A 12,700-nucleotide genomic window follows, 5' to 3' on the forward strand; every position below is an offset into this window, starting at 1 on the left:
TGGTCCGTTCCAAAACGTCCATGGAGATAGGGGGTCCACACCAAAGATTCTTGATATCTGGTCCTATCTAAAACCATTTGGCATGGACCAAATATGCTCATGGACGTTTTGAACAGGATCAAATGTCAAGGACCTTTTGGTGTGGACCAAAAGTCTTATGGATGTTTTAGACAGGACCAAATGTCTGCTAATCATAGAAAAGCTGACACTGTGGAGATAAACTCAGTGAGATTTAGAAATTCAATGTATTCAAATTAATTGTTCCTATTTTAATCTAACCAAATGTGCTTGAATCCCAGATTTCTCACATGTAAAACACTCTATAATACAACCATCCACACAAACAAACCTTGATCTTGGTTTTCAGATATTTCAATGTTGCCCTTGCAAGACATTGGTCCTGTACAAAACGTTCATGAAGACATTTGGTCCATGCCAAAAAGTCCTGGATATTTGGTCCTGTCCAAAACATCCATCAGATATTTTCTCCACGCTAAAAGGTCCTAGATGTTTAGTCTTGTTCAAAATGTTCCTAAGACTTTTGGTCCATAATACATTTGGTCCACACCAAGAGGTCCTTGGTATCTGGTCATCTTTGGTCTTATCAAAATGTCCATCAAGACATTTGGTCCACACCAAGAGGTTCTTGATATTTGGTCCTGTTCAAAACCATTTGGCATGGACCAAATATGCTCATGGATATTTTGGACAGGACCAAATATCATGTACCTTTCGGCATGGACCAAATGTCTTCTGGATGTTTTGGACAGGACCAATTTCTGCTAATAATCCATACTACCCAAACCAATACAGATTTAATGCATTTCTATCAAAATCCTAACGGCATTTTTTACAAAATCAGAAAAAGAATATCTTAAAATTCAAATGGAATCTCAAAGGACACCAAATAGCCAAAACAATCTTGAGAAAGAAAAACAAAGCTAGAGGTCTTACATTTTCTGATTTCAAAGCATACTACAAAGCTACCATATTTAAAATATTACAGTACTGGCATAAAGACAGACATAGAGACCAATGGAACAGAGTAGAGAACCCAGAAAAAAATCCTCACATATACAGTCAAATGATCTTTGAGAAATGTGCCAAGGCGACACAACAGGGAAAGAATAATTTCTTCAACAAATAGTCTTGGGAAAACAGAATATCCACATGCAAAAGAATGATGTTGGGAGAGTGACGTCAGCATCATGGCGGAGTGAGCTTTCCCGTGAATTCTTCCCCCACAAAATACAACAAAAGTAACAGCCACAGACCAACAACGGAATCCCAGACAGTCAAAAGCTGGAGCGGAGGGATCCACACTGCCGCACATCTGAGAGCGGAACGTGCTGGGCCCCGGGAGGAAGTGGGGAGAGGTAAGGAGAACTCCGCTCCCTCCCCATCAGATCAGCGATCCGGTCCACGCGGCTCCCAGAGAGGGGGGAGGGGCGGCCCTCGGCGGGAAACTGTAGCTCTTCGGGCTCTCTCAGCCAGTGGGAAACTCCCGCACAGAGGGCTCAGAGGAGCCACAGGGCTACCATCAACATCTGAGCAACCCAGAGAGCGGATAAAGAGGGGCAAACGAGAAGCCTCCCACGTCAGGGACCCAGAGGGCAAAAGAGAGAGCTCCCCCCTCCCCGCAACCCGGAGTCTGCAGCTCGACCAGATCTAGCGGTCCGAGGCAGACCTGAATAAACTGGACTGGACCCGTGGATCGCAGTGGGGAAAAGAAATAAAACAAAACAAAACAAAACTGCGGATCGCAGCAGAAAAACTGGGGCAGAGCGCAGGGGGCTTAGACTACACAGCCCTTTACCACCACACAGTGGCGGCAGGTGGAAATTGCAACCAGAGACTTCCAGGATGAGGAAAACCAAAACCAACACAGGAACCACAATGCAAAAATATATGAAATCACCAGACCAGAAACAAAATGACAAGCACCCAGAAATCAACCCCGAAGACACAGAAATCCATAAACTAAATGACAGAGATTTCAAAATAGCTATCATAAAAACACTCAACGAAATACGAGACAACACAGACAAACAATTAAATGAGATTAGGAGTTTCTTCACAAAAGAGATTGAAATCATAAAGAAAAACCTATCAGGGCTGATGGAGATGAAGAACACAATGGAGGAGATAAAGGAGAATCTGGAATCTTTAAAGAACAGAGCTGACAATATGGAGGAAAGAATTAGTACTTTAGAGGATAGGAATACAGATATACTCCAGATGGAAGAAGAGAGAGAACTAAGACTAAAAAGAAATGAAGAAAGACTCCGAGAAATATCGGACTCTATTAGAAAATGTAACATAAGAATTATAGGTATTCCTGAGGGAGAGGAGAGGGAAAGAGGAACAGAGAGCCTATTCAAGGAAATAATAGCTGAAAATTTCCCAAATCTGGGGAAGGAGCAGGAAATACCAGTAAGCGAAGCCAACAGGACTCCTATATATATTAACAGACAAAGGCCTTCACCACGACACCTAGTGGTAAGGCTAGCCAGGGTCAACGACAAAGAAACAATATTAAGGGCAGCTAGACAAAAACAAAAAATAACATACAAAGGAACTCCCATCAGGCTCTCAGCGGATTTCTCAACAGAAACTTTTCAGGCTAGAAGAGACTGGAATGATATATTCAAAATACTAAAAGACAAAAACTTTCAGCCAAGAATACTCTATCCAGCAAAAATATCCTTCAAATATGATGGAGAAATAGTAACTCTCCCAGATAAACAAAAGCTAAGGGAGTTCATGGCCACGAGACCGCCACTACAAGAAATACTCAAGAAGGCCCTCAGGCCTGAAAACAAGAAGAGAAAGGGAACACAAAGCTTGGAGTAAGGAGAAAAGTAGGTAGACAAAATCAGAGAAATAGTAGATCTTTACCGGAATAGGTTAGCAACCACTTAAATACTAAACTCAAAGATCAAAGGAAGAAATTCACCAAAAATAAATTTAACCTCATCACTGTAAACACACAGCCACAACACAAGATAGAATAAGGTATAACAAGAGCAACTTAGAAGGGGAAGAGGAAAGTGACTGAATTGACTTAGTATAAGGAAATAGGAGGCTATCAGATAATGGACTATCTCATACAGAAGATTTTTCGCCCAAACCTCAAGGTAACCACTAAACAAATAATCAAATTAAAACCACATATGATAAACAAAGAGAAAACTAGAAGAATCATAAGACAGAACAACCAAACTGAATTGGCAGTCCAAAACAAATGGGATAAGAAACAAAGGAAATGCAAAAGAACCAGAAAATAAGTGACAAAACAGCAACATTCAACCCTCATATTTCAATAATTACCCTAAATGTAAATGGATTGAACTCTCCAATCAAAAGATACAGAGTGGCAGGATGGATTAAAAAGCAAGACCCAACAATATGCTGCCTTCAGGAAACACATCTTAGCACTAAAGACAAGCACAGGCTCAGAGTGAAAGGATGGAAGACAATACTCCAAGCTAATGGCAAACAAAAGAAAGCAGGTGTTGCCATACTCATATCAGACAAAGTAGACTTCAAGATAAAACAGGTTAAGAAAGACAAAGAAGGGAAATATATAATGATAAAAGGGGCACTCCATCAAGAAGACATATCACTTATAAATATATATGCACCCAACATAGGAGCACCAATGTACATAAAACAACTATTAACAAACCTAAAAGGAGAAATCAACAACAACACAATAATAGTAGGGGATCTTAACACCCCACTTACAGCAATGGATAGATCATCCAGACAAAAAGTTAATAAAGAAATATTAGACTTAAATGAAAAACTGGACGAGATGGACCTAGTAGACATATACAGAGCACTCCACCCAAAAACAGCTGACTACACATTCTTCTCAAGCGCGCATGGAACATTCTCTAGGATAGACCATATGTTGGGAAACAAAGCAAGCCTCAATAAATTTAAGAAGATTGAAATCATAACAAGCATCTTTTCAGACCATAAGGCTATGAAACTGGAAATGAACCAGGAAAAAAAAACTGGGAAAGTGACAAAAATGTGGAGATTAAACAACATGCTACTGAACAACCAATGGATCATTGATGAAATTAAAGGAGAAATCAAAAACTATCTGGAAACAAACGAAAATGATAACATGCCATATCAAACCATATGGGACGCAGCAAAAGCGGTCCTGAGAGGGAAACTCATAGCGATACAAGCCCACCTTAACAAACAAGAAAAAGCCCTAATAGGCAACCTTAAATTACACCTAACAGAACTAGAAAAAGAAGAACAAACAAAGCCCAAAGCCAGCAGAAGGAGAGAAATAATAAAAATCAGAGCAGAAATAAATGATATTGAGACCAAAAAAACAGTAGAAAGGATTAATGAAACAAAGAGTTGGTTCTTCGAGAAGATAAACAAAATAGACAAACCCTTAGCCAGGCTAACTAAGAAAAAAAGAGAAAAGGCTCAAGTAAATAAAATTAGAAATGAAAGAGGAGAAATTACAACGGATACCATGGAAATACAGAGGATTATAAGAGAATACTATGAGAAATTATATGCCAACAAATTGGACAATCTAGAAGAAATGGATAAATTCTTAGACTTATACAACCTCCCAAAATTGAACCAAGAAGAAATGGAGAATCTGAATAGACCAATCACAAGTAAAGAGATTGAAACAGTAATCAAAAACCTCCCAAAAAATAAAAGTCCAGGACCAGATGGCTTCTCCAGTGAATTTTACCAAACATTCAAAGAAGATTTAATACCCATCCTCCTCAAACTATTCCAAAAAATAGAGGAAGATGGAACACTTCCTGAATCATTCTATGAGGCCAACATCACCCTGATACCGAAACCAGACAAAGACAATACAAAGAAAGAAAATTACAGGCCAATATCGCTGATGAACATTGATGCAAAAAGCCTCAACAAAATATTGGCAAACCGAATACAACAATATATTAAAAAGATCATACACCATGATCAAGTGGGATTTATACCAGAGACGCAGGGATGGTTCAACATCCGCAAATCAATCAACGTGATACATCACATCAACAAAACAAAGAATAAAAACCACATGATCATCTCAATAGATGCAGAGAAGGCATTTGACAAGATACAACATCCATTTATGATAAAAACTCTCAATAAAATGGGAATAGAAGGAAAGTACCTCAACATAATAAAGGCCATATATGACAAACCCACAGCTAACATCATACTCAACGGGGAAAGACTGAAAGCCATTCCTCTGAGAACAGGAACGAGGCAGGGCTGCCCACTCTCACCACTCCTGTTCAACATAGTACTGGAGGTTTTGGCCAGAGCAATTAGGCAAGAAAAAGGAATAAAAGGAATCCAAATAGGTAACGAAGAAGTGAAACTCTCACTATTTGCAGATGACATGATTGTATATATAGAAAACCCTAAAGAATCTGTTGGAAAACTGTTAGAAACAATCAACAACTACAGCAAAGTTGCAGGGTACAAAATCAATCTACAAAAATCAGTTGCATTTCTATATGCTAATAATGAACTAACAGAAAGAGAGCTCAAAAAGATAATACCATTTACAATTGCATCCAAAAGAATAAAATACCTAGGAATAAATCTTACCAAGGAGGTGAAGGACCTATACAATGAGAACTACAAGACATTATTGAGGGAAATCTACGATGACATAAAGAAATGGAAAGATATCCCATGCACGTGGATTGGAAGAATAAACATAGTTAAAATGTCTATATTACCTAAAGCAATCTACAGATTCAATGCAATCCCAATCAGAATCCCAATGACATTCTTCACAGAAATAGAAAAAAGAATACTAAAATTTATATGGGGCAACAAAAGACCCCGAATAGCTAAAGAAATCCTAAAGAAAAAGAACAAAGCAGGAGGCATCACAATTCCTGACTTCAAAACATACTACAAAGCAATAGTAATCAAAACAGCATGGTACTGGTACAAAAACAGACACACAGATCAATGGAACAGAATTGAAAGCCCAGAAATAAAACCACACATATACGGACAGCTAATTTTCGACAAAGGTGCTAAGGACATGCAATGGAGAAAGGAAAGTCTCTTCAATAAATGGTGTTGGGAAAACTGGACATCCACATGCAAAAGAATGAAAGTGGACCATGTGCTATCGCCATTCACAAAAATTAACTCAAAATGGATCAAAGACCTGAAGGTGAGACCTGAAACTGTAAAACTCATAGAAGAAAATATAGGCAACACACTATTTGACATTGGGTTTAAAGGAATCTTTTCGGATGACATGCCTACCCAGACTAGGGAAACTAAAGAAAAAATAAACAAGTGGGACTTTATCAGACTAAAGAGCTTTTATAAGACAAATGAAATCAGAATCAAGATGAACAAACAACCAACCAGCTGGGAGAGAATATTTGCAAAACATACATCTGACAAGGGGTTGATCTCCATAATATATAAAGAACTCACACAATTGAACAACAAAAAAACAAACAACCCGATCAAAAAATGGGCAGAGGAAATGAACAGACACTTCTCCAAGGAAGATATACAGATGGCCAATAGGCACATGAAAAGATGCTCAACATCACTAATCATCAGGGAAATGCAAATCAAAACAACACTAAGATACCACCTCACGCCCGTTAGAATGGCTATTATCACCAAGACAAAAAACAACAAATGTTGGAGAGGATGTGGAGAAACAGGAACCCTCATACACAGCTGGTGGGAATGCAAATTGGTGCAGCCTCTATGGAAAACGGTATGGAGATTCCTCAAAGAATTAAAAATAGAGATGCCCTATGATCCAGCCATCCCACTACTGGGAATCTATCCAACGCACCTGAAATCAACAATCCAAAGAGGCTTATGCACCCCTATGTTCGTTGCAGCATTATTCACCATAGCCAAGAAGTGGAAGCAACCTAAGTGTCCCTCGACTGACGACTGGATTAAGAAAATGTGGTATATATATATACAATGGAATACTACTCAGCCATAAAAAAAGACAAAATCGTCCCATTTGCAACAACATGGATGGGCCTGGAGCGTATTATGTTAAGTGAAATAAGCCAGAAAGAGAAAGACAAACACTGTATGATCTCACTCATATGTGGAATATAAACCAACACATGGACAGAGAAAACTGGACTGTGGTTACCCGGGAAGTGGGGGTGGGGGGTGGGCACAAGGGGTGAAGGGAGTCATATATGGGGTGATGGACAAACAAAAATGTACAACCCAAAATTTCACAATGTTAGAAACCATTAAAATATCAATAAAAATCAAAAAAAAAAAGAATGATGTTGGACCCTTACCTTACACCATATACAAAAAGTAACTCAAATGGATTAAAGACCTAAATGTAAGACCTGAAACTATAAAACTCCTAGGAAAAAACACAGGAAAAAAGCTTCATAACATTGGATTTGGCAATAATTTCTTGAATATGACACCAAAAATACAGGTGACAAAAGCAAAAATAGACAACTGTGACTATTCCAAATTTAAAAACCTCTGCACAGCAAAAGAAACAATCAACAGAGTGAAAAGGTAACTTACGGAAACGGAGAAACCAGAAACTACATATCTGATAAAGAGTTAATATCCAAAATATATAAGGAACTCCTTCAACTCAACAACAACAAAAAAGCAATCCAACCAAAAAACAGGCAAAGAACTTGAATGGACATTTCTCCAAAGATATACAAATGACCAACAAGCACAAAAAGAAATACTTTACATCACCAATCATTAAGGAAATGCAAATCAAAACCACAATGAGATATCTCCTCACATCCACTGTAATGGCCACTACTGAAAAAAAAAAAAAAAAAAAAAACAGAAAAAAAGAAGTATTGGCAAAGATGTGAAGAATTTTGAATATAAAAACATACAGCCACTATAGAAAACGGTATGGAGGTTCCTCAAAAAATTAAAAATAGAATTATCATGATCCCACAATCCCACTTCCATGTATATCTCTAAAAGAATAGAAAACAGAATCTTGAAGAGATAATTGCACCCCTATGTTCACTGCAGCATTACTCACAATAGCCAAGAGGTAGAAGCAGCCCAGATGTCCACTGATGAGTAAATGGATAAAGAAAATATGGCACAGGGCCGGCCCCGTGGCTTAGCGGTTAAGTGCGCGCGCTCCGCTGCTGGCGGCCCGGGTTCGGATCCCGGGCGCGCACCGACGCACCGCTTCTCTGGCCATGCTGAGGCCGCATCCCACATACAGCAACTAGAAGGATGTGCAGCTATGACATACAACTATCTACTGGGGCTTTAGGGGAAAAAAATAAATGAATAAATAAAATTATAAAAAAAAAAAAGAAAATATGGTACATACAGACAATGAAATAGTATTAAGCCATAAAAAGAAGGAAATCCTGTCATATGCTACAACATGGATGAACCTTGAGGACATTATGCTAACTAAAATAAGCTAGTCACAAAAAGACAAACACTGCATGCTTCTACTTATATGAGATATTTAAAATAATCACTCTTTTTGTAGAGTGGTGAATGGTGGTTGTCACAGGCTGGGGAAAGGGGGACTAGGAAAGTTGTTCAATGGATATAGTTTCAGTTTTGAAAAGAAATTCTATTCCAATTACAGTGTACATGCATTCATCAAAAAACACCTTTGGCAAATGGGTATATACTATTAAAATGTCCTCATATAGAATACCTCTTCGCTTGCATGCTGTTTGGGATTCTGACTTAATTTTCCAAGAAATATATTATGTTAACACACAAAAAAACCATATTAAAAATGCAAAGTTTACTCCTACTTCATATTATCACAAAAATCAAATCCAGGTGAGTTATAAGATCTAAATGTAAAAGATAAAACAATAAATTTTCTAAAAGAGAAAATAGGAGAATGCCTTCACAACCTTGAGAAAGGAAAAGATTTTTTTCACCAGGATGCAGAAAGCACTAACAATAAAGGAAAAGACCAACATATTAGACAACATTAAGAAATTTTGCTCATCAAAAGACACCATTAGGAGAGTGAAAATACAACCACAGAGTAGAAAAATATATATTATACAGAAGATCTTATGCAGAAGATATAAGAAACTCCTATAAATCAATAATAAGAGGCTGGCTCCATGGCTTAGAGGTTAAGTGCGCACGCTTCGCCGCTGGCGGCCCGGGGTTCCGATCCCGGGCACGCACCGATGCACTTGTTGGTGCATACAGCAACTAGAGAGATGTGCAACTATGACATACAACTATCTGCTGGGGCTTTTGGGAGCAAAAGGGGAAAAAAGAGGAGAATTGGCAATAGATATTAGCTCAGGACTGGTCTTCCTCAGCAAAAAGAGGAGGATTGGCATGGATGTTAGCTCAGGGCTGATCTTTCTCACACACACACACACAAAAATCAATAATAATAAGAAATAAGATAGACAACCCCATAGAAAAATTAGAAAAGAAATTTAATAGGCACTTGACAAAAGAGTATATCCAAATAACCAATAAACATATGGAGAGATGCTCAACCTCAGTAGTATCAACAAGGAAAAGCATCTGAAACCATAATAAGATGACACTATATAACCTGCCAAAATCAGAGATTAACAACACCAATTGTTGGCAAACTTGAGGAGCAATAGGAACTCTCATATGCTACTGGTGGGAATGTAAATTGTTATAATCACTTTGGGAAACTATCTGGCACTATCTCTAAAATAAACAAATACATATCCTACGATCACGCAATTTTACTTCTAAGTATATACCCAATGAAGTGCAAGCATTTATGTACACAAACACATGTAAAGGAATGTTCTCCAAACTGGAAATCAAACTTTAAATTTTCATCAACAGTAAAAAAGATCAATCAATTGTAGTATATTCATACAACAGAATACTATCCTGCAATGAAAATGGACAAATTATCCTTGCATCCAACATGGATGAACCATAAGATAAAAATGTAAGATAAGAATTTTGTTCAGCCAAAGAAGTCAAATACAACAAACAAACCAACAAAAGACCATATAGTATGACTCCATTTATATAAAGTTCAAAAACAGAGAAACTAGGGTAACAGAAAAACTTAGGGTGTTAGAAGTCAGGATGAGCTGGCTTCTGGGATACTTACTACTCTATATTTCTTGATGTAGGTGGTTGTTACATGAATAGTTCCCCTTTGTGATAATTTACTTAGGATTTATGTACTTTTCCTATGTGTTTTGTAATCGAATTAAAAAAAAAAGTTTAATGGCGGATGGAATCAGAAGGTCTAACATACATCTAATCAGAATTTCAGAAGAAAGAAATGGAGAGAATGCTAAAGAATAACCAAAGACCTACTGACTGCAAATTTCCCACATTTTTCAAGATGCCAATTTCTCAGACAAGAATATCAATAAATCCCAAGTGTGAAAAATAAAAAGCAAACCCACACCTAGATACAATGTTGTGAAATTAATGAAAAAAACAAAAAAAGTAAAAAGAAAAATAGAATTAAAAGCAGTCAAGGAAAAGATACAGATTAACTATAAAGGAACCACAATTAGACTTACGACTGAGACTGACTTCTCAACTTCAACAATGGAAGCCAGAATACAGTGGAATAGCACCTGAAATAGAATAACTATCAAACTAGAAGTCTATATTCAGCAAAACTACCTTTGAAGAACTGGCATAAAAAAGACATTTTCCGTGGGGCCAGCCCAGTGGCATAGCGGTTAAGCTCTTGCGCTCGGCTTCAGCAGCCCGGGGCTCACAGGTTCAGATCCCAGGCATGGACTTATACACCACTTATCAAGCCATGCTGTGGCAGGCGTCCCACATATAAAGCGGAGGAAGATGGGCACGGATGTTACCCCAGGGCCAATTTTCCTCAGCAAAAAGAGGAGGATTGACAGCAGATGTTAGCTCAGGGCTAATCTTCCTTACCAAAAAAAAAAATAATAATAAAAGACATTTTGCAGAAAAGCATAAAAAGAGAAGGAAAGAAAAGGAAAGTAGAAAAGTAAAATTGTTTTCTATCAAAAAACTCTCACTAAAGGAATTGGTAAAGGATGTATTTTAGGTAAAAAATGACCCTACATGGAAATCCTGGGATGGAAGAGCCAAAAGTATTGGTAAATATGTAGGTAAATCTAAACAAATACTCACTAATGAAACAACAATAATATTTAATTCATGAGGGAAAAATACGATATAACTAAATTCTGAACTATACAAGCATATAAAATTGGACAAGGGATGAAGAGATTATAATGTTCTAAGGTGTTTGATTCAGAAGAAGAACAGAGGTATTTATTGACGGTATACTTTGTTAATTATTCTTGTAAAACATGCATGTCTATCTTCCAATCGAGTAGCAGAAACAAAATGGACAAAACCCTCAAGCAATTCAAAATGAAGGCAAAATGAGGAGGAAAGAATTAATATAGGAAAATTTTTTTAAAAAAATAGAAAACATGTAAGAAGATATATAAATAAATCCAAATATATCAGTACTCACAATAAATATAATTCGATTAAAATCTCCAGTTAAAAGCCAAAATCATAAGAATGGATAAGAAAATAAAATCCAGCTATATAATACTATTTTTATATAAATACACACCAAAACATGAGGATACAGAAGAACTGAAATTCAAATGATGGAAAAAGATATACCAGGTTAACACAAATAATGGGAAACCAACAAATGATCTGATACAGAGAAATGACATGAAAAGATTTTAAAAGAACATTCTGAAGAGTAAGCAATTTTTCTGAACCAAGTAAAGCAGTATGATTGAGTCAAATTCATTTCACTTCATTTAATTTAGTTCAGGGATTGAGCTTATTAATATCCTTTAGGAATCTGATTCTTCTGTCTAGTGTACTGGTGCTCCTCCTGACATGTGAACATTTGATAAGCATGCCAGCAATGACTTTACGCAAGACAGTGATAAAGTGTTTAAGAGGTTAAAGCCCATGTAGCACAACAACAGAAGCATCTTTAAAGGCTGACAACCGTTTACTTAGAGCACGGTTGCTCAAGCAATTACAAACTCACATCTTCTTAACTTTATTCACAAGCTTATCAAGATACATTTCTCAAATATTTTACTGAAATCTAGATATTCTGTCAATAAGTTGACTACATATGCATAAATGTGTACATATGCACACAAATATACACATATGTACATACACACATCTACACATACATACACACAAAAACATACACACATATATGTCGTATATATAATTATAATAATACTGTACCTCATAGGTAGTTCCATAATGGCACGTAAATTGGCATTGTCTATTGGTTTCTGCATCTTGCTCAACATTGGTATAAAATATTACTCCATCTCCAGAGCAGGATATAATCTGCTTATCATTTGTGCATGGTAGGAACTTTGCACTAAATATATTTGCTCGGTGCCCTGAACGAATTGTTGTCAAAACCTAAAACACACAGAAAAAGTAGTTCTTGGTAATCTATTATTTCCTAGAAAGAAAACATAACTATAGCCAGGAATAAATTCTCATTAACATCCTCATCTCAGTGAAAAATTATCATTTGATTACAAACTATTATAATTAGGAAAAAAAGATACCAGAATCTCACATATTTCCCTTTTTTCCCCCTCTGAGATGTGAAGATTGAGCATCATCAATAGGAATAGTGCCATGAAAATCAAATATGCATATTTCTACCTATTTG

The 12,700-nt window shown here is 36.9% G+C and overlaps 1 protein-coding gene across 8 annotated transcripts in view; it reads right to left on the reverse strand.

Annotated features, from left to right (window-relative positions):
• DCAF6 (DDB1 and CUL4 associated factor 6) overlaps positions 1-12,700 on the reverse strand; it is a 141,763-nt gene that overhangs the window by 95,527 nt on the left and 33,536 nt on the right. For all 8 annotated transcript variants that reach the window (XM_058540133.1, XM_058540127.1, XM_058540129.1 and 5 more), the window contains one exon: positions 12,256-12,441. In XM_058540133.1, the coding sequence (XP_058396116.1) occupies positions 12,256-12,441 (186 nt within the window). The remainder of the gene's footprint in view (positions 1-12,255; positions 12,442-12,700) is intronic.

This window comes from Diceros bicornis, chromosome 4 (assembly GCF_020826845.1).
Source record: "Diceros bicornis minor isolate mBicDic1 chromosome 4, mDicBic1.mat.cur, whole genome shotgun sequence".
NCBI lineage: Eukaryota > Metazoa > Chordata > Mammalia > Perissodactyla > Rhinocerotidae > Diceros > Diceros bicornis.